Source organism: Seriola lalandi, unplaced genomic scaffold, assembly GCF_002814215.2.
Source record: "Seriola lalandi dorsalis isolate HSWRI2012SDOR001 ecotype SW California unplaced genomic scaffold, Sedor1 jcf7180002054277, whole genome shotgun sequence".
NCBI lineage: Eukaryota > Metazoa > Chordata > Actinopteri > Carangiformes > Carangidae > Seriola > Seriola lalandi.
In genome coordinates, this window is record NW_019524830.1 from 410,663 (window position 1) to 433,574 (window position 22,912).

Sequence of the window (22,912 nt, forward strand, 5' to 3'; positions counted from 1 at the left end):
GTACCGAGTCTGGCACAGCTCCAAAGTGAGAGCATTTTAAATTCACCAAGCTCAGAAATAGGGCTGAAACTAAAGGTTATTTTCACTATTTATCAATCTGTTGATCATTTTCATGATTGATCGTTCGGTCTATAAAACTAGATACAAAATTGTGTACCATGCCCAAGGTGATATCTTTGATCCAAACCCAAAGATATAATACTTTCAATAATAGAAAACAAAGCAAAATGTAAAAATCTGACACATTTATGCTGTTGAGATCTATGATTTTGTAGAAGTTGGTGGGGGTTGTTTGGTCTTGGCAGAGGCATGCACCCCACAGAGTTCCATTCTAGTTGCACCCGCTTTTAAGAGGATGAGGATTTTCCACGCAAAACGATGTCTCGTTATTTGTATAGTAAATCCGGGGGATTACAGAATCAACTTTGCTTCACACGTTTGTGCTGTCCTTTCTTAAAGGCATACACAACCAGCAAATAGGTGCATTTTTGCAAACACTTCAGGTGTCAAGGGCAGAAGGTGTCACACCTGCTAAAAAGGAGATATGGGTTCTCCAGGAAACTGGTTGTATAAGAGCGGCAAGGTAGGGATAATGTGTCTTGGTAAGAGAACACGGAGGCAGTCAGATTGAAGTATCCTTCATTTATTTAGCTGTGGTCTGCAACAATAATACAAACAAATAAACAAACATTTTACTATCATAGAAACAGTAAACTAGCTTAATACTGCACTAGCATAATATTAGTTGTGCAAACAATAATATAATAATCATTAAACATAACCTAATAATCACACTCACCACTTCTCATTCACACACAGCGGGAAAACAGGGAATCAGGATAGCTAATGCTGCATGAGGTGAAGGAAAACTGTCTGCTCTTGACCGCATGGAAGAAAGGAGAACACTAACGGAGCAGAAGCATGCACACAGGTGGTGCATTCAGGAACGTCGGTAAAAGATGTGTATAAGAGACAGGGTAAGTAACTGTAACAAGCATAAATGAAAGCAGTTGTATACTTATTATTTACTTATTATATACTTATATATTAGAAATTAACGGGACTCAAATGCAGTTGTAAAACGATAGAGGGCATTTAAAAGTGAAAATGTTTGTCTTACAGTGGAAAACAAGCGGCCGTAAAGTGATCGTGCACTTGTGTAATCATATTTTAAGTTTGGGGTTCGCACACAGAATATGAAATCTGAATTGAGGGGGGGGAGTTTGAGACTGAAATGAATGAGCTTTTCAGCTCTCCCCGCTCTGACTGTTTCTACCACAAACCAAGGCAGTAAAATATCATGCTACTATGTAATTAGAAAAATGTCTCCATATGCATTTGTGTAACTCTTTGTTGGTTTTTATGGGCTCTTAAAGAACACAAAGATGGCTGGAAAGAAGTTGTCAACTGTAAGGGAAATTTTTTCCGGTCCATGTGTTGTACAGCGCCTGGCATGGCATGATGTGCCCTGATAAATCACACAGGGTTAAGGCTCATTGAAAGTTGTTGCTGTGAGGTTTTGACTTTTCTCACTAATTTTTGGGAAGTATGGTTCCTCCATGTGCATGCTGAACACGGCACAGGAGTCTGAAACTCTGGCTCATATCAGAATGTGGCTGAGATTGCCTCAGCCATTCAGCTTTTTGGGGGGAGGTATATGTTTTGTTTTGGGTTTTTTTTTTAAATTTTTGATTCCCAAGCCTCTTAACCACAGCTGAGAGTTGTTTTGTTGTCTGGCCTGCATGCCTCAAGAATTCAGCACAGAGTAAGACAGCTTGGCTCCCCAAAGGCTGATATTTAAGCTATAGGGCTGGAAAATAAGGGATTTTGCTACGGGTGTCTCTATAAGCCTGTAGGCTGCAGCACCGGGACTTTTCCCCTCAGATGTGTCTGAGCCCACTTGCTGAGAAGTGCTTGGCAAGTTTGTGAAGCACTAGAGATCCTTCCTGCGGGCAGCTTCATTGAGCTCTGGCTGATAGTTGTTAACCAAGTGCTGAGAGTGCTGCTATTACAGAAACATACTTCATTCTTCAGGCAATTTAGGCTTTTTTTGACAGATGAGTATACTTTTATGAACTGCTGTCCCCGTAAAATCTGTGCTGTTAATTGTTTTATGGTAAAATACTCAGAACTGCAACTATATAAAAAAGTTTCATTGAGTTATACTTAGAGCACTGTCAAAATCAGCCAAAAGAAAAAAAAAAAAACGCATAGGTTCAAACAATTCAAATATGTATTTTTGTGCATTATGACCATAAGGAGGCAAACCAATAGAACAGAAGACAACTACTTGTATAGGCACTCCTTTGGGTGCACATTTTTGAGATGTGCCCTCGGTTTATTAGTGCTGGAATGGTTGGCTAGGCTTAGTCTAGCTTACATAGCCTGCCTACAACTGTGCAAACTATGTAAGTTGTACGTGTAAAAGCCCAACTAGGGACGAGAGTTAAAAATTAGCAATAGCTATAAACTCTCTGCTCAACACATCAGTTTCATGCTCTGCATTGGAACTATGTAAAATTTCATCGTCTCTGTTAAATAAACGAATAAATAAACTACTCGGGGTTCCACAATTTTTCCGTCTGCTGACTAAAATCCAAATGGGTCGGCTTTTTAGATTGCTCGGAGTACATTTAATTTTCAATCTATGAAAGTGATGTTGTGTGACTCCTGTGTGCATTCAGTGCAGGGGCCCCGGCCCACCATAAGAATGGCGAGGCAGACAGACGATCAGTGCTGCTTTTTTTTTCTTTTACAATGAAATATTAATTTTCACAGTCGAATGTCTGTTTTGTTTTATAGAATTACATTGATATAATCAAGTTAAGAATATTTGTTGGCAGCCCTAGTGCACGATACCCATTACTTAAACTACCAGAGCTATCAATAAAGAATAAATCAAACACACATACCCAGAAGCATATTTGGGAACACATACAGTATTTAGATAGTTGTGAGATCAGGGTTCAGCATTGAAATTATTATGCGTATGCCTGCATTGTAAAATACAATGCTTGCACTGAGTCGTGCCTCAACCGAAAAGCTTTGTCTCTTCATACAACTTTTATGCCTCCATGCCAGCGACAGCCATGGCCTTATGTTTTTGGGTGGTCTGAAAAAAATATCTGATTAGATTTTGGTGTTATAAAGTCAGAGGTCAAAGTGGCTGTGACCTTCCATCCGTCCTGTTCTTGTGAACACAATATATCAGGAATGCCTGGAGGGAATTTCTTCACGTCTGGCACAAACATTCACTTGGACTCGAGGATGAACTGATTAGAATTTGGTGGTCAAAGGTCAAGGTCACTGTGACCTCATGATGTGACTTTTGACCACCATCCTTGAGTCAAAGTGAGTGTTTGTGCCAAATTTGAAGATATTATGTAAGGCGTTACTGAGATATCGCATTCACAAGAATGGGATGGATTGACAGACATTCAGACAACCTAAAAACATAATGCCTACAGCCCTGGCTGTCGCTGCCACAAAGGCATAAAAAGATGTATGAATGTACTGTATGTGTGTATGTCAGCAGAGTCTTGGTGGCTTCCAGTTCCCTCAAAGTGGCAAGTGTAAGCAAAACTTGGAAGCTGTCTAACCAGCGCTGATGGCGGCTCGTCTGGCTCCTTTTGGCTCTTTAATATTTTCCACATGTTCATTCTTGAAGATAATAACAAGGCGTTTGCTTGAACAACATAATTCCATCTGCGAGATCCATCCAATGCAGCCTGTGATTAAATTTGGTGGACTTCATAAATACAAAGGAGTTACTTAGACATCATTCAGACAAAATTATTGGCTTGCAAATTTGCACAGAGATGTGATATCCACTCCAAAAGAATAACTTCCTCCCTCTTGTCTTCCTACAACAAATTGCTGCTGCCCATGCTGCCCTTCCCATCTGCTTCTCTCTGTGTGTTTATTTTTTTTCCTCTTGCATTGTTTACACTGTGTGTTAATGAGACATTAGGTGCAGCCAAACCTATTCATCTCAATCCCATTGTTCAAACCTCCGCATTTGAAGATAGAGCTTCACAGCTGCCAGGAACTCAGACGAAAACCTGCTCACCTGCTCGGGCGCACTCCATGCAGGGGTGTAATTGGAAGGAGAGTGTGAGAATGAAAAGGACAAGGAGACAGATTTAATTGGCGAATGAAGAGAAGGGAAGAATAAAGACAGGCAAAATGAGGGTTGCTGGGGGCCCTTCATTTCTATGAATTAAAAACTCCCCTCTTCTGCCTCTTTATTTCTCTCATCTATCCCCTACACACACATAATGCAGCTCCAGTGCTCAACAAGACAAGGGGATGACAAGAACAAAAGATAAACTACATTCACTCTCTGGCACATTGAGTTAGGCAGCCTGTCAGATAAGGAGAAAAGAAGCAGGTGGACAAAGGACGGGAAGACAAGAGGAGCAGCAGAAGGAAACACAAGCATACATGGAGATAAGGGGGAGAGTGAAGGAGTGGAGGACCCCAGGTTGATGTGGGAATGGAAGAAAACAGACAAAGGACGAGCAGGAGGAAAGGCAGAAATGAGATGCGCAGGAGGTCAATGAAGACGAGAAGGTGCAGGAGAGAAGATTGGCACATCACCACGGGCTTCGGCACAATCTGGAATGTGCTGCTTTTATCGCAAACTCACTTCTCGGCCTCGTCCTTTTAAACACTCTGTTCCCTCTTTTTCTCCTCTCTGTCTGTCCTCTCCCAGCCCCCCTGTCACACAGCGTGGATCTGCCTATCACTGCTTCTGAGAGAAAGCACCCCGCATCTGTCAGGAGGTCACAAAGGCGGGTTCGCGCTGTTAATTACCGAGCTGTCGTTGATCATTCCATATGCGCGCGCACAGAAGGATTTAAGCGAGCAGAGCGCATGGGGAGAAAGTGTTTTCTTTGTGTGTGCAGAGTTTTATGCAGTCCTGATTTGATTTAGGGTCAGATGATGGGCTAAAAGTTAAGCCTTTGGCACCTCAAGTCTTCAGGAAAAGTTTAAAATTAAAATTCAAGCTGGTTATGTTTATGTCAACCTATTTTCATTTTACTAAAGAGGCAAGAGGAAGAAAGTGAGAATCAAAAGCCAGAAAATCAGGCAATGGCAATCAAGAAAAAGCACTGCAGTGGATGTCTTTATCTCAAATTTACAGCAGTGACGTTGGATTGCACAGCACACAAAGTGCAGCACTTCATTTGTTTCAGTACCCCTGCCTCCCGTACACCAAGCGCTGACTGGCTCACGATGTGCCCCAGAGTCATGATGTAACTCCTGGAAACGGATTTTCCAAATAGAAGGTCATCTATTTTCTATCATGCGCTCAAATTAGGTTGTAGCACGTAGATGCTTCTGCTACTACATCGGAAGATCAGATATTGACTGAATGATATAAGGTGGTGCAATTGAGGTGAGTCTCCTTGTGATGAAGTACCAACAAAGGCACTATAATCAAGCCTTGTTTAAAGCTGTACAGGGACCAAGAATAGACTTGGATGGTGTGATGTAATGTGCAGTAAAACTTGGGTGGTCTTGCTGATCAAGGCCTCGAATGCTTTTGAGGCTGTGATGCACTGTGACTAAACATGGAAAAGTGTCTCACTGCTCTTCTCGAGTCCTGTGGGAATTCAGGATTACTGATGTAGTAGTAGATTTATACCCACCTTGTTGAATATAATCACAGTAAATGTGCAAGAATGTCTCATTGTTACCTTTGCTTCCTTTTCCCTCATCTTTTTTTTTTTTTTGCTGGAAATGTCGCTGACTGACTGATTTACTGATGAAGATACACCATTGGTCGGCTGAAGGCAGTGTGACTGAGTGATAAGATTACACAACTGGACGGCTGGCAGGGTGTTTCCCCATCTGTTGTTGTTCTTTCAAAATGATTTGGTGCGAACAAGTAGTGTGGGCAACTTAGTGCCCTTGTCGCTCTACTTTTAGCGACTTTTTTTTTTTTTTTTTAATGTCTCATGACAAATCTAGCAACTTTTTGGACAAACCTTAGCTACTTTTTGTAGAAGAGTCGCCAGTATTGCCCCGCGAGCACAAGGTCAGGCTTTCCCTTCGCAGGCACACCTCTCGCAGACCGCATGGCAGCTGACCTGAATGGGCTTCTAACCTCTCTGATCAGGTTACAAGTAAACATAGCCAAAATCACACCCCAGCTGTAAGTCTTTAACTTACATCTTTGGTGATTTTGTCAACCTCATGGTTGTAAAATCAAGCAGTGCAGAGCAGCAGCTTGGAAATGGCTTGAAAGTGACCCCCGGTTAACATGTGGCCTTAATGGGCTGTGTTTCAATCATTATTTCATACTTGTTCCGATGTCTGACAACAGAAACGGAAAAACATGTAAATGCATCATTGAGCCTCACTGTTGCACTAGGTTACATATCCCAGTGCAACACTGACCTGGTGTCATACATACTCACTAGCAAATTTGTATTAATCTGCTGCAGAAAATAGTCCCCAACAAATGCATAGTTTACTACTGTTTGGGTAATGTTCTCTAGAAACTACAGTCCCCAGCTGTCTGAACAGTTATTTATAGTTTAATTCATCTTGAGTAAGCATGGCAGTTCAGGGTGGTTTGGTTTAGATTGAGAATGTCTGTCTCACGTGTCTCTCTGCCCTTTCATTTTCTGTCTCTCTATACTGCACTGTCAAATAAAGCCACAAATTTCATAATGAATATAAAGGAAGAGTTGAGATCTGGACTACCACAGTACAAAAAATATGTAATAGTGTCAGCCTTATCCTTTGAATCTTGGTCAAAACTGTGACTACCAAACATATGGTTCAAGTGGCAGGAGAAAAAAAAAAATCAAACAAAGACATCTTTTCAAGATGGCCTTCAGCAGTACTGGCATAACATTCATCTTCCTGAATCTCAGCGGCTGAGGTTTTGTTGGGTCATTGCTGTTTTGCTTCATTTATGGCTGGTCTGTCCAGAGAATGAAAACCTGGCCAAGGCAGGACAATAGGCTACTCAACCTATAAAAAAAAGGCCAGTGGTTTTTGGTTGCTTTGTTATGGACAATGTGCGTTCATATTGTGTTGTTGCCTCCCCTGATCATCTGTGGGTCAGTCATGGACAAATTTTTGGTCTAATTTCAAGGTTTTAATTATGCCTTTAAGGCCCAAATGTAACTCCCTGCAGTCATTTTGATTGTTCTGCTGCAGATGATAGTATTGCCTGGCACTTCTTTTGTGATAGTGAGTAAGCCACAGCTTGACTTCATTAACTATTAGATGATCAAAAGCCTGCAGGATACCAGACCTTGAGTTCAGCTCAGCTTATTGTTGTGTGTAAAAAGCATCTGTGCCCTTCATGATTTTAACTTGAAAGATAATGAATAATAGAATCTAATATTGTGATAGCCATAAGAGGAAAATAAAAGGTAGCAATGACATAAATTATTGAAACAAGTGATACAATTTCTAAAAGTACAATATTTTTTTTGTGTTATGCGCGTGTGTGCATAACTAATAGGTAATTAAAGTAACTAATAATTTAGTTAATGACTGAATGGTTTTTACCTTCATATAGTGAGGATACTCTCAACAGAGCAGCAGTGAGAACTGCTCTTAATTGTCGGTTGGAGTCATGACGCCCTGATTCTGACACCACTGCCTTAATTGATATAACATACTGTGAGGAATGCAAAGCGCACATTACATAGTTGCCAATTCCTTCAATTTACACATTCTCTTATTTCTGCACAGCTTGATCGCTATCAGCTATAAATTCGACCTTTGGGACCTGAAATTGTGAGAGCAATTCCAGCAAATTAACAAAACAGTTTCTTTTTACCTCAGCAGTAACTTGACACTTTGATGTTGTAATGTTAAGAGAAATATATGTGTTATTTTGTCCAAGCAAAGATACTTAGCACCAGAGAGTCATGGGTGTGATTGTTTTGTAGTGTTAAAAGTGGTAAAAGGAATTCAGACTACAGAAAAACAAAACAAAACAAAAAAGAACCTAAGAAGGGGATATACAGTATTTGCCCAGCTGCAGCAGGCAGTTCTGTACAAGTCACTCAGGCAAAGGTTGTTAGATAGCACTTTCACATGCAGGAGAGTTGTAGTAGTAAATTAATTCTAAACACCGTAACAATGTGAAATTTTCTTCGTTTCAATACCAGGCATTCAATCGCTCCACCAACTTGCACACCACAGTCATTATTTGAGTACAGCACCCCTCTTGATGTGTAGAAAAAATACTGAAACACAGTGTCAATGAGCCATAATCCAGCAAAAGTCTTTTCATCATTACTTAAAGGGCCATCCCGTGTTTTGCAGACAAGGAAATTGAGTGTAAAAGTTTTTTTTTTCTGTCTTTCCGGCAGCCATGGACGCACCCTTGAACCTGACAGCCAGTGAAGTGAATCACCGCAGCGCTCTCATCTCCTGGCAGCCGCCAATCGCAGAAATCGACAACTACATGCTCACCTACAAGTCAACAGACGGCAGCCGTAAAGTATGTTGCACGCACAGCTGTCATGTCTGACCTCTGTCCCTTACACACATACCACAGATATACTCATACACACACTGCTGACAATATATAGTCTGCAATTCCATGTATGTTGACATCTTAATTGCCGCCAAAAATGTGTTTCCATATCTGCTGGTTCTGAAAATCCTGTTGAGTATCCATGCTACAGTTGCAAACATGTGTCAGAGAGATAAACTGTACTTTTGTTAATCCGTTCACCTGAAAATAGAAACTTAATTCTGCAGTTCCTGTAGGAAATACTGAAACTCCTTCTTGCATTTCAGCAAAGAATAAAATGTTCCAAATTTAATAAACTAAATATAGTGAACTTGAATAATGTTCAGTAAAAGAAAATAAATGTAGAATTACAACTTTACGAAGAGCACTTCAAAATTGAAATTTTATCTTTAATCTTGTAATCCCTTGTTGTGGAGCGGATGAGTGTTCTGGGACGCACACACACAGATTTATACACACACATAAGGGAACTACACAAGGAAATTGCCTGTCCAATAGAGATATTACTTTAATGTGCCTCAGCAGAGACATTGTTTATTTTGATTGAACTTTTTGATGTGGCTGAGTGATGATAATAAAGCACATTAGTAAGATCCATGTGGAACGCACCATGCCTGTTAACAAATTGACTAGAACCAGTTCCCATGATGCTTTGCATAAGACTCTCTTTTATTGCCAATTAGGTGTTTTACATTCTCACACTTTCACACACACACCCACACACGTCCCCTTCAATGTCCAATGTAGAGACATGACCTTATGAAGGAACAGTTGAGATAATAACTCACTCATCCATTCTCTCTCTCTCTCTCTCTCTCTCTCTCTCTCTCTCTCTCTCTCTCTCTCTCTCTCTCTCTCTCTCTTTTCCTCGCTCTCTCTCTCTCTCTCTCTCTCTCTCTCTGACCTTGTAAGTGTGGCACTGCTGTATGGTCGACCATTGGGTGTCACTCATGTACAAAGAATGCAACTGTAACTCTTCAGATGATCCTTTATTAGATTTTACTTGTTTCCAAAGCAAACAGATTTCTTTCAGAAATAGTCTTACTGTTGATCCCACGTTCTGCATTTTTGTCCTTTTCCAGGATGTTTGTTTTTTCTTCAGTTTTTTTTAAAGAAGCATTTGTCCAAAGATATTATGGCTTCTACAAATTAGTTAAATTAAATCATTATTTTATTTTTATAGTTCAGCAAACCCATGTATGTTGCACACCCAAGGTGTCAGAACAGTCAGTCACCAGAGTCAGTTTTTCACATACTCTATTTTTCACTGTACACTGATGCACTGAAATGTTCAAAGTGAGGAGAGCAGCACGCTGCATCGCAGTACAGTCCAGTATAGAAACAATTTGTTCAAAGCTGATGCTGATCTTTTAAAATGTAGCCCAGATCGGCCCTGATACTCATCCTTAGGATCGGCTTGGAAGATCCCTACGGCACACCTCACTTTACAGCATAGGTATCTTATAATCTAGTCCACTGCAGCACATTAAATGGTTTAAAAACTTGCAAATGTCATTTTGGTCCATTTAGATGCTGGTGTCATTACTCTTCAGTGCCGCTGCTAACAATACACTGTCTTCTTTGGCGAGTAAGCCACAGCGAGGTTGTTTACTGTCTGTTGTTCCCCTGTCAGGGCTCAGCAGCGCAGGCTCCACTGTCAGTTAAACATGGACGCTGACACATCCCTTCAGAGGCTGAGAGGGAAAGGATGATTTTTAATATTTCTTCAAAGATCAAAGACTCAAAGATTCTTTTTTTTTTCTTCCTTTCAATATAAAAAACTATTAACTGTTATTATTTTTGACCACAAAACTAATTATGATTTCAGCTCACTGCTTCTATGAAGGTTATTTATTGCCAAGTTTAGTCAGTTTTTTCTAAAACAATGATTGCACTGAATTTTTGGACAACCGTGCAAACTCAGTTGGCGGATTTGAAAAGCAGTTTCTCTTTTGTTTTGTTTTCACCACATTTGCACCTTCATTCACCACGGTGAGTTGCTTAAACAAAAAGTGTCACATTTTGAGTTCATATCTCACAACAACAAATGAGTCACCACTCATGCTCAGAGCAACAAGGATTATCGCAGCCAGAGATTGAAGTGTTCCTTGTGAGATTTTCCTCCGGTTGTCTTTACTTGAGGTCTGGCTCAGTATTACCTTCGCTGTAATCTAACCACATATTGGTGAGCTTTACAGCTGTTCAGCCTGCTTCCCCTCTTACTGAGATAATGGACTTTTATAATTTACACAAAGTAGCTGTGAGATTAATTTCTTGTCTGATCAAGTTTTACTTCATAGATTGACGATGCATGTATCACTGCTGGTTATGTACGTGCCTGGAGTGACAAAGATTCCCCCATTCACACACACATACACAAGGAAGAAAATAGGCAGCCACAAACATCCTACCACTCAACCACACATACACAATCTATAGCGAGTGTATGAAGGTATGTATTATCCTTGATAAGACAGGGCTGTTTCACTTGCAATAAAAATCTTATCTTGACCCTGAAAACCCAGTGGGGAAAATGTCAGATCCTCGGAGACAGAGAGACACCATTTACCAGCTGCTTCCCTGCATAATTCACATGGACACATTGCCTGGAAATGTGTGATTTTCTTCCCCTAACTGGCTGAATATTTTATTTTTACTTGTTCATATTTAATGTGTATCCAGGCCAAACTGTAACACACATGCACACAAACTCACACACGCAAACACATGAATAGACAAGTTCAAGCTTTTGTTTCATCAATTGAGCGTCCTGCTAGTGGAATTTTGTCTCATCTAAGAAACTCGTGCCACAGAACTGATGCCGAAAAACGGTCAAACGTCTTGGCTTCTTAAGACGGGCTCAATAAAAGAGGATTTGTGAAAAACAAAAGGAAATAACTGCTCTGTACCTCCTTGCATTTTCACCAAAAATAGAAATGTTTGTTTCCTGATTGCTTAGCAGCTTCTCAGCGTGGCTGTCCGATAAGAGTCTTTTATCTCAATCTCTCTGTCTCGTTGCCCTCTTCCCATCCACCCTTCTCTTTTCAAGCTTCTCAGTTCCTCTCTTCTTTTTTCAATTTTCAATGGCTAAGTCACTTTTCACACATAAAAATTGAGGCAGGCAGTCCTGTTCTGCAGTCAGCGGAAGGGCAGCACTTACTAATACAATATCTAAATTGACCTAATGGGATTTTCTTTTGCACCTTTTTCTCTTGTGCAACTGGAACAAAAAGCAAGCTGTCAAGTGTTTCTTTAACAAAAATAGCCATAAAGATTTTCTTTCTGCCAAAGGTCTTTATAAACTTCACAAACACAATTCATTGTTTTATTAGCAACTTATGGGGATTCTAATATTATTTATTTTTACCCTGAGGTGTATACTGAATACACATTCAATTACTACTTTTATAAAAGCAAATTTTCTTATCTATCATCTTTTAACTCATAGAGTGTGTGTTACGTGAATGAATTTCATCATCTGTGTGTGTGTGTGTGTGTGTGTGTGTGTGTGTGTGTGTGTGTGTGTGTGTGTGTGTGTGTGTGTATATACTAGGAGCTGATCCTAGATGCAGAGGACACTTGGATTCGACTGGAGGGACTGGCTGAGACCACAGAGTACACTGTCAAGCTCCAGGCAGCAAGGGGACTTGACACCAGTGCCGTAGTCTCCACTACCTTCACTACAGGTACAGTACACACACTTTGACTCACAGAGACACACATAATGTGTTTGCATTGGGAGCATTTCTTTTTGCCTGACAGATTGTTCCCCCCTTTTGCACTGCATTTTACATTACAGTCACCATAATAATGGGTCCCCAAAGTCTGGCACAATTTTCATCTTCCATTCCCTGTAGCATAGTGAGGAAAACTTCCCATAAGGCTGCACCTGCAGGGGGGTAATTTACAATCCTGGATCTGAAGAGTGTGCTCTAATCTCCAATGTCCTCAGTCTGTAATTGGATGTTGGTTATGTCTGTCAAACGGGAGCTGGGAACATCGTAAAGTTGTTCATCTTCTGGAAGTCATGGGAAAATGCCAAAAGTGAGCATCAATATCCATCATTTTAACCAAGCGGTGGCCATAGCAGTAGCCTGTGCAGGAGTGGAAATTATATTCACTTCAGTAAAAGTGCACAATCTGAAATGTAGAAGTACCAGTGTGAAATTACTCCATTGCCACCAAAAGTTCAGCTTTCATAACTTGAATCAAGTAAAAGTCCAAATGGATTTTCTTCAGGATCTAACTTAAAGTATTAAAATTAAATGTAGGCTGTTGGTCCCTCTCAAAGAAAAATTGTTAAATTGCAAGCCTTAAAATGTAAACAATTAGCACAAAGAAGCAAAAATGCTTTGTAGAGATGAGCTCAGTACAAGCAACTTCATTAAACCACTTAATAGGGAAAAAAAGCAATTAGTGAATCTTTAAAAAAAAAAAAAAAAAAAGAAGCAAAACCATTGAATTTCAGGCTCATTGGCTTTAAATACCTTTCATGTCAAAAGGAGGAAAAGAAAAACAAAAAAATCCTGACTTGTCACAACTCTTCCTTTGCTCCTCTCCAGGGAGTCGTCTATTTGCAACACCTCAGAATTGTGCCCAACACCTGCTGAATGGAGAGACGCTGAGCAGCGTCTACACCATTTACATCAACAGAGACCCCAGCCAGGGAGTGCAGGTGTACTGTGACATGACCACTGATGAGGGAGGCTGGATTGTAAGTCATTGTGAAAATAACACCTTCTCTTTTATTAGCACTTTCAAATGTGCAAATGTAGGTCACCGTGTCATTTGGGTAAAAAAGAAGGAGAGTAGAGGAGAAAATTGGAAATGGATTTCACAGTCAAATTACTTCTTTGTACTGAGCATCCTTGTGATCACAGCACAGCAGAGCTCTGCCAGCTAATTTAGTCTGAACAACCCGTTCATTTTCTTCTGATCTTGCCGTATCACCATTTGTTTCCAGGTGTTCCAGCGTCGTCAGAACGGCCTTACAGACTTTTCCAGGAAGTGGAGTGACTATCGGGTTGGCTTTGGAAACCTGGAGGATGAGTTCTGGCTTGGTAAGACTCTTTACTATGAGATAATTAATCTGGATAAGAAATGTAGTTTCAAATGCAAGCGTTTACCCCCAGTCCATCACAGTTTTTCTGCTAAGTTCCAGGCAAAGACGCTCCATGTCCAGTTTCATGTCTGGCATGACTGAATGCCCCAGTTACCTTCATTACCACAGCGAACACCAAACATTACACCAATGATGATGTCGGTAATCTGGAGATTTCTGTCATGCTTTAATATATGTTAAAAACACACTTAATGGAAGCACTTGATATTTTTGGAAATACTCTTATCAGCTTTCTTTCCAGTACCATTCTCGTATCTGTTTAATGTGCGGTTGGAGGCAATAGCTCCGTATCACAGATTAGCAAAAACTGGAATCAGAGTAAACCTCTAGCATGGCTCTGTCTGAAGCTCCTAGACTCTTGTTGCCACCATGAGGAGACTGCAGGAAGTCAATGCTTGCCAAAAAAAAATCAGTTTGTCCTTTTACACTTTGGTTTATGTATAGATTAAGCAAACGAGATACAACGGGTTAATTAGTGATCTATAGAGGTGCTGCTAGGTAAATTTTGTTACCTTTGGGAAGAGCTGGGCTAGCTGTTTCCCCCTGTTTCCAGTCTTTGTGCTAAGCTAAGCTAACCAACTTCTGGTTCCAGCTTCATGGTTTAAGTACAGACATGAAAATGGTATCAATCCTGTCTTGGCAAGAAAATGAACAAGCACATTTCCCAAAATATGAAACTATTCTTTTAAAGAGCTTTACTTCCAGAGGTCAGATAAAAAGCTTACTCCCTCAGTCAAATCAGAAGATTGATCTGGGGAGTTGCAGCAATACATTGAAATTATTTTTCTTGAAAAACTTGAAATGATACTGTTACTGACTGACTTATTGGCGTATTACTTAATTCAAAGGTAAGGTTATGTTCGCTGCTGCTTTACATCAAATTCCTGTCTCCCTGCCCTGCATATATATCAGCAGCATTTTATTGGCTACAGGCTGATATTGAGCTGCAACCTATCACCCATTTTGTTCAATCTATGTTCCAGTTTTCACTTTATCTGTACAACATCTCCATGACTGAAGTAGATTTAATAGGTGCAATCAATACAGGGCCACAGCTTTCACTTGATTTCAATTGATACATCTATTTTATGGAGAGGAAATATGTTTCCAATATCTTTTGCAGGCTGTAAACCCTTTCTTGTAAGATTTTTCACTCTGTGTGAAGATAGAGAACCATGCTGTGAGAGCTTTTATTTTGCTCATCTCATCTTTCAGCACTTGACTTCACAAAGTCTATCCGATTCATTACTGGATTCTCTGAATGCTCATCTCTCCCTGAAATGACTTGGTAATTGTTTCTGATTCAAAGACGAAACAACAGAACATCCACACTGTTTTGATGGACTGTTAAATATTTTTTTCTCCCCCTCTCCAAATCTCATTATGAAACAATAATTATATTCATTAGAAAATGTGCAAATGAGTCATGTTTCTTCATGGGCCAGTTTTTGTTTTATTGTTTTGGTGCAGATGATTAAAGGAAAATATTACATGAATATTTCATCAAGTGAACCAGGACCTTGAGAAGAATGTTTTTTGAACTTTTTGATCAGAGAAATTAAATAACACTGGGGGGGAAATTTTATGGCATTGCATTATCACCACATTATAACTGAGAGAAGGCTGTTACTTTGCAGCTGACACATATTGGACCATAACACAAGATAGCTGTGGCACGCTCTAGTCCATTAGTGACAAAGCACACAGTAATAGGTGAAAGCATAAAGAGATTTTTAGATCCAACCCATCATGAACTGGGGCTTACAACATAATGCAATCCAGTACAGTTGCCTGTAATTTTGTGTTGAGGCTGTGTCACATTTGTTGTTTCACGGGTTATTATGCCTCCACGCTGGCAACAGAGAGGGCCAGAGGCATTAAGTTTTCAGGTTGTCCGACCATCCCTCCGTCCGTCAGTCCGTCTGTCCATTACATTCTTGTGAATGCGATATTGCCTTGACGGAATTACATCAAATTTTATACAAACATTTACTCGGACTCATAAACTCATTAGATTTGGTGGTCAGAGATCAAAGGTCAAGGCCACTGTGACCTCACAAAACATGTTTTTTGCCATGACTTATGAATTCATATGCTAATTATGTCTAATAATAAATGTCTAGTAGGATAAAATGATGAAGTGATGACATTTTATATCCAGTCAAAGGTCAACTTCACTGCGACATCATAATCATCCGCAAAAACATTTCCGGCCAATATTTAACGGTGTAACTTCCTCAGACTTTACTGGTTAGGGGAGATACAGTATACAACTGCAAGGTGGTAATTGTGGTAAAGTTGTAGATTTTAAAGCTGTAGTTTGTGGTGTTGTTGAGTTGAATGATATTCAAAGGTCATTCAAAGGTAGGTCTTAGCATTTTATGACAACAGGAAAACAACAGAGGGATTGCTATCTACTGGTATAAATTATTATTCATCAATTTTTTTATTTCAACAGAGAAAACTGGAGAAAATTACTCAGTGAAGCACAAGACTGTTGATAGTAATATTCGCATACACCATACAGGAGAGACATTCATTTTCTCTGCTGACTGTATTATGTATAGTGAGTTATGTATAAAGTGCAACAAATGTTTAAGCTGTTTTCCGACAGAGACCTGAAGGCGCTGCATGAAAATATCCTAGCACAGATTAGCCACAACTGGGAGATTTTTAATGGATGTGTGTGTACAATATAATCTAAAGACACACAAGCATATCTAGGTCAGTGAGTACAACATTTCATCTGACCTGTTTCTACTTCCACTGAATCAGTAGTAATCTGCCCTCCACCAATTCTGAGCATATACCAGTCCAGGGCACCTTCATCTCCAGGGTCTTGCTTTACTTTTTTTGGTGACCCCTAGGATACACTTCCCCCTCTCCCTCTTCATCTTTCTTTCCTGTTCTGTACTCTGTCCTCTCAGTGCATTAAAGCAGCTTAATGTAACCCCAGGGTGCAAAGCATCAAGATCCGCAGTTTGCTCCTGAGAAAGCTTCTCCCCGGGATGCCAGATTTAAGATAACACACCAGCAGGGAAAACCTTAGCTTCAGAGTACGGTACAAAATGTCACGACTATTGTATGAAACTGGCCTGTTAGTCTGTTGATCTAGTGGTTAATATGATTTTTTCAATTTCATCAAAGGTCAGCACCATCAGACTATGAGATGCTGCCTGATAAGCCAGGTCAACAGCAATCAGTGACAGTCGACTGTAACTGTAACTCCTCTGGTGTGTTTTCTCTTCAAACAGAAAAAAAATTCAAGTGAACCAAAATGCATCACTTAAAGTCATATGGAGAGGTTCACTCTGCTCATGGGTTAGATGTGTCTGACGTGGGAGTGAGAAAACAAACACAGAATGATGATCCTGAAGATGTAATCTGCCCATATATCAAGAAGGCAATGTGCTTTTTGTTAGTTCAGGTCAGACTTCGCTTCACTTTCTAGCTAGCTGCTAGTAACTATTGTTTTCACTTGTCCACATCCCAGTATACAAAGTCCAACTGCCTACAGGAGCTATTTAACTCAAACTTGCAGAGTATTTCTCATAGTTTGGTTAGATCAAGGTCAGATCATGTTCCCACCACAAATGCACCATTTCATTCGTAATGGGATGGAGACCACCTCCTCCCAAAGGTCTTGGGGCGGTTGTTTTAGCGTTTGTTCAAGTTAAGTTTAAGATTGCTGTGCTCAGCTCTGCCCAAATGAATCGTGCTCCGAAGGAAAACAAACCTGATTCAATCAGACTGAACAATGTACGTTTGAAATACGCCCTAAGAAAGAAAGTTACAATGCAGAGTGCTGCTAGTAATCCTGCTTGTCTTGTGTTGTGGCAATTCATCAAAAAAACATTTGTGTGTCATATTTCACCAAAGGTGAAGCATATGTAAAACACAGCGTGCATTTATTTCCACTGATCAGTGTTTACATTGAAATTAAGTGATTTTGGTTCAAGGTTATTTGACATAAAAATTATGCATTTTCACAACATTGTGGACCATAATCATAAAAAATACAGGTTGTTTTTCACAGTACACTCTTGGCATTAACAATTTGTAAAGCAAAACAGATATACTCACTGATAAAGTAAGCGCTGTACCCTGGTCAACATCCTTCACATTTTCATGAGGCTTGAACCTACTGTAGGATGACTGTTATAGTCGAATACTCAGACCAATATGTTATCCTTTATTTCCAGAGTGGTAGAGGACTCTCAGCATAGTTAGTTTTTTTTCCTCTTCATTCGGCTTAGATGCGACGTAAAAACGCTTAGACACTAAGTCCAAGTCTCATAATGGTAGGGAAAACCCTGACTGTGTACCTTAACTGTTCACAGTATAAAATATATCATCCTTGTAGGAAGTAAATGGTATCATACGGATGGTCACTACAATTTCAAACCATTTCACATTCACTCTTCTACAGATTAGGTCACTGTCGTGGCCCTGGAGAACCATTAGACCGAACATTTAGCTAATCGCCACCTCTACACACAGAACAGCAATATAGTTGACGGTATGGACCCATAAACATCAGTATTAAATCTGCCCATTCTGAAAAGAAGATACAATTAACTGGCCAGCAGTATAGAATATAGAAATTAAGCCTTAATTATTACCTGCTACAGTTTGAGAACGACTGTTTTTATTGCTGCTTGAGGGCAATCTATTCTCCATCCTCACTGACCTCAGCCAGTTTCATGCTGAACACAATGTCAGTTTGAAGATGAACAGAGAGAAACCAGGGTGGCTGTGATCATTATCCCATTCCCTTTCTTTTTTTTTAATCCCCCCCCTTGTTTCGGTGTAAGTGTGAGAGAAAGGCTGGTAATAAAATGTGACGAGATGGTAATATTGGTAGTATAATAGGACAAGAGTGCAATAGTGTGTCAAAATTAATTTTTAATCGCTGCAGTGTGGAATAGAGCAAGCTGATCCCATAAACCTGTTGGAGGAAAAAACAGTAAAACATTATTGGTGCTAGATTAATTGCTGATAATACAGTGCAATTTTACAACGGAAGTTATAGATGACCAAGTGTTAAACACAATTTTATTACAACAATTGCTTTTCCTCTGTCATCCTAAGTGCCTTTGGGTTGTAACATAGATTTTATCTGCTTTCCGTTGACATTTTACTGCAGACTTGGTTTCCCAGCTCTCCCGGATTTCTACTTTCTATTCCTTATCGGTGAAGGTGTGAGGATTCTTATTTTTTCTTCAGATTTTCCCCGGGTTCAGAAAAAGTGCATATGTGACGTTTTTCTTGGCGGTTAAGCAGAGAGGGGGGCTCTTTTCCAAATGGGTGCTTGTTGTAATCTGATAGTGAACGCAGTTCCAATCTCTCAGGTCGGTGTGGGGCCTTATCACCTGTCTGAGTTCAAACGAGCCTCGTATCTGCTGCCTTGGAGATAGAGAGCAAAGCCACATATCTCATAAAGTTGCAACATGTGGCATTTGCAGGGGTGCTGGTGGTGACAGTGTCCACCTCTCTTGACAATGACAATCATCCAAATCCACACAACCAGCTGACAAAGATGTCTCACATAGTGTTTATCAGGATTTAAACCTTTAACCTACAAAACTGTAGGTGGGAACAAATTGTGTGACACATAAAAAAAATGAGAGTAAGTATGAATGGGCGACTCACTAAGTCACAAAAATCAACATTTTATTAACTTAGTGTCATGGTTTTATTTCTTTATTAACCTAATAATTGTTATGTCACTATTGTTATTTCTGTTTACACTTTATATACATTCATTGACTATCTGTTTGTCTTGGAAGACAGGCCTGCCTCTTTTGCTCTTCCTGAGGTTTCCATCTTTTTTTACTTTAAAGGTGACCCTATTCCCTCTAAGGATAGAGGGTACCATATGATGTACATATGCTGCAAACTGCAGTGAGGAAAATTTGTGATTTTGGGTTGTATAAAAAAAAAAAACCTCAGACTTTTCTGGGGTCAAAGGACTGTAGTGTATTTTTTGACACTATGTCGCTCGTGATGTAATGCTATATTGTATTACTTATTTTTTACATTCAGTGTTTCTCACCAAAACGCATTGTGTGTATCCTTGAGACCTGAAAAATGTATCGGGTACATTTGCCCAATTCCATGTTGTTCGTTGTTTGCTGTTTGTGTTGAGGGTCAGCCACATTAAGTGTCATTCCAAACCGGGATCGATGAAATGCTACAAACCTACAAATGTGAGTTCTGTGCTGTTTTCTCCAAATATAAGTAATCTAAGTACCCTCACCTCCGACCAGGCATAGACTAGTTTCATGCACACACGACAAAATTATTGGTTATATTGTATTTTGGAACAAACGCGCCATTTAAAAAGGTATGTGTTTTTTTGTTTTTTTTTGGGGGGGGGTTCTATAATTTCAAGAACTATGAATATAGTCAGATTAAGACTGGCAAATTAAAAAATGTTCAACACAAAAGAAATACGGCCAAAGAAGAATGGGATTGAGTTTTTATTTATTCAATTAATCATTTGTCTTCCATAAGCGCTACGTCATTGCCCATAAAACAACATCTTTGTCAATTCTGTGTGTAAGATCTTAAAATATTTTAGGTTAACAACCTATTTCTTGTTTCTGTCGGAGAAAGGCGGGGGAGTCCCACAGCTTGCCGGTGTATTTATACCCTCTCTCTAATTAAAAGACCCTGCACAGCCACGAGTATGATTCCACACAGACTTACTTTTTTGGCACATTACTGCCACCTGTTGATCCGTGAATAATGTGAAAACATCGGTGAGAACATGGGTGTATTGCATCACCTGCATGTGATGCAAACAAAATCACTTTTTAAATTTCAAATTCAAAATACTTGAATTGTAATGAACTGTTCAAATTCAAAATGTACAGTCTATAAGCTAACTAGACCATTTGAAGTAGTTTGCCTTGTGGCCCAGCAGAAAGCATTCTTAAAATTCACTACTATATGGACTGCTTTTGAATTAGTTCAAGCGAATGACGTGCTCTAGGACCCAGTCATCATAACACTACTCCATTGTGCTGCTAGCAAAACTCCGCGGGATACCTTTACAAATTAAAATCCCATCTTTCTTTGGTTATTAAATGGGGTGACAGGTGGTCTAATTTGGAAGATAAAAGTTGTGTTTACCCAGCAGGTATAATTGTGTCACAATTTGGTTTGTCTCTCTGGAGTCTCCATACAATGCAGCATCCACAATACCATACAAAGTAATGTGTTTTGTCTCTCTGCAGGTCTAGACAACGTTCAGAAGATTGCTGCTCAGGGCCGCTATGAGCTGAGGATTGACATGAGGGATGGACAGGAGTCTGTCTATGCCAATTATGACAAATTCTCTATTGGCGACGCGAGAAATCTCTACAAGCTCAGGATAGGAGAGTACAATGGCACCGCTGGTACGTGATAGGAATATTTTCAGTGCATAGATTAGTTAACATCACTATTTTGCATTTCATATGGCTCTGTGGGTGAAAGCCTTGTGATCAGCCCACTTACTTTATAGAATAGCCAGTGAGGACATTAACATTAAAAGCTTTTGCTATGTGTTAATTTTTTTTATGTTAGAATACAACACTGTATGTTGTCCCACCCTTTAAGTGAAAATGCTCTCCCCATACCTCCTCTGCCATCTGCCACTTTTTTCTTCTGCCTCCTTTCCCCTCCATCTTTTCTTCTCTCTGATGTCTGAAACCCGCCTCAGCACTCCTCCGCATTTTCACTCGTAGTCGCTCTCCACGCATCTCTCAGTCTGTCAACATGACCATATGCCAAAATTACCTGTCATCCCCTTCATGTTTATAATTCTCTCTTCTCTCTGCCTAAATAAATTCAGAGACCCTGCAGCAGGACTTCCTTCCTCTCCCTCCCTCTTATGTCTCTCCATCTCCCTCCTGCCTTCCTGATCATTTTTGTCCCCTCATCACCCCCTTATACACTGCAACCATACGCCAATGTTGCCTGGCATAATGTTAATGTTTAAAGCTCTCTCTCTCTCTCCTCCGATCCCAGGTGACTCTCTGAGCTACCACCAGGGCCGACCCTTCTCTACAAAAGACAGAGACAATGACATTGCTGTCACTAACTGTGCCTTGTCCTACAAAGGAGCCTGGTGGTACAAGAACTGCCACCGGGCCAACCTCAACGGCAAATACGGCGAATCCAGACACAGTCAGGTCAGTCATCAAGTAAATACGCTGATCAAAGAGTGAATGTGACTAAATAAAGTCGACAAATAATCTGCCTAGCATTAGGCCAAGCATCTCTTGTGGTTTAAGTTGCAAGGGTTTACCCAAATTACAAAACAACAAACTTACTTCTTGTGGTACTGTATCTAGGATAGATATACAGCTCCAGGTATCCCAATAGCTCTACTCTTTCTCTGTACAAAGAGATGTGTGTTAATATTTAATTCAAAATGTGTTTTGGAATATGTACGGTAGCTCCGAGAGCTCAGCACACTGCAACTTCAGAAAGTACATGCCAAAACACAAGCGTGCTGCAAATTCAGAAAGTTGCAGTGCGTTGAGCTCTCAGGGCCACTGTAAATATGCAGCACTAACGCACAGTATCAACTAGGTCTGCAATTAATAAGCGTTTTCATTATCAGTTAATCCGGCAATTATTTTCTCAATTAAACAATTAGTCCATAAAATTTTAGAAAATAGTGCAAAAATGGCCTTTGGCTACAATTTCTCCAAGCACATTGTGATGTCTTTAATGCATTTGTTTTGTCCAACCAACAGTCCAACATCTAAACATATTTACTGTCATTTACTGTCATGTATGACAGAGGTTCTTTCTGAAATAACATCATTCTGTTAAAATCTAGTTTTTAAACCATTGTTATTTTCTTTTTGTGCTTAAAGGTTGCCTTTTCCTAAATTAATTTGTGTTTAATCAAACTGCCGCAGAGGAATTTTGAGGATAGCTCTTTTAAGCAGCGCAAATGAAACTCCATATCGCCCCACTATGTTGTGTTGAGGCCAATTCTACTTTTATTTGCTTTATTTTTTTGACATTTGGGTGAACCAACCCTTTGATTCAATGCCGTCATTTGAAAAGGATGGCATTTTGCCAACGATTACCACACTGTGATTAAAGGTTAAAAACTGTCGTCTTGAAACATGCTGCAGACATCCATTTTCATACTTATTACACTGATTGGTCTGATGGAGGAGCTGTGCTGAAAGGTCAAAATTTCAAGGACCATAACTGCTACACTACTTTGAATAATGATGCATCTTAACATTGATTGGTCAAAAGTGTCTGTA

At 39.9% G+C, this 22,912-nt stretch overlaps 1 protein-coding gene across 2 annotated transcripts in view; it reads left to right on the forward strand.

Moving 5' to 3' along the window:
• The window catches only part of tnr (tenascin R (restrictin, janusin)), a 172,304-nt gene that overhangs the window by 144,953 nt on the left and 4,439 nt on the right, over positions 1 to 22,912 (forward strand). For both annotated transcript variants that reach the window (XM_087173735.1, XM_087173736.1), the window contains 6 exons: positions 8,346 to 8,476; positions 12,066 to 12,198; positions 13,075 to 13,226; positions 13,476 to 13,572; positions 20,876 to 21,037; positions 21,651 to 21,814. In XM_087173735.1, coding sequence (XP_087029861.1) covers positions 8,346 to 8,476; positions 12,066 to 12,198; positions 13,075 to 13,226; positions 13,476 to 13,572; positions 20,876 to 21,037; positions 21,651 to 21,814 — 839 coding nt within the window. The remainder of the gene's footprint in view (positions 1 to 8,345; positions 8,477 to 12,065; positions 12,199 to 13,074; positions 13,227 to 13,475; positions 13,573 to 20,875; positions 21,038 to 21,650; positions 21,815 to 22,912) is intronic.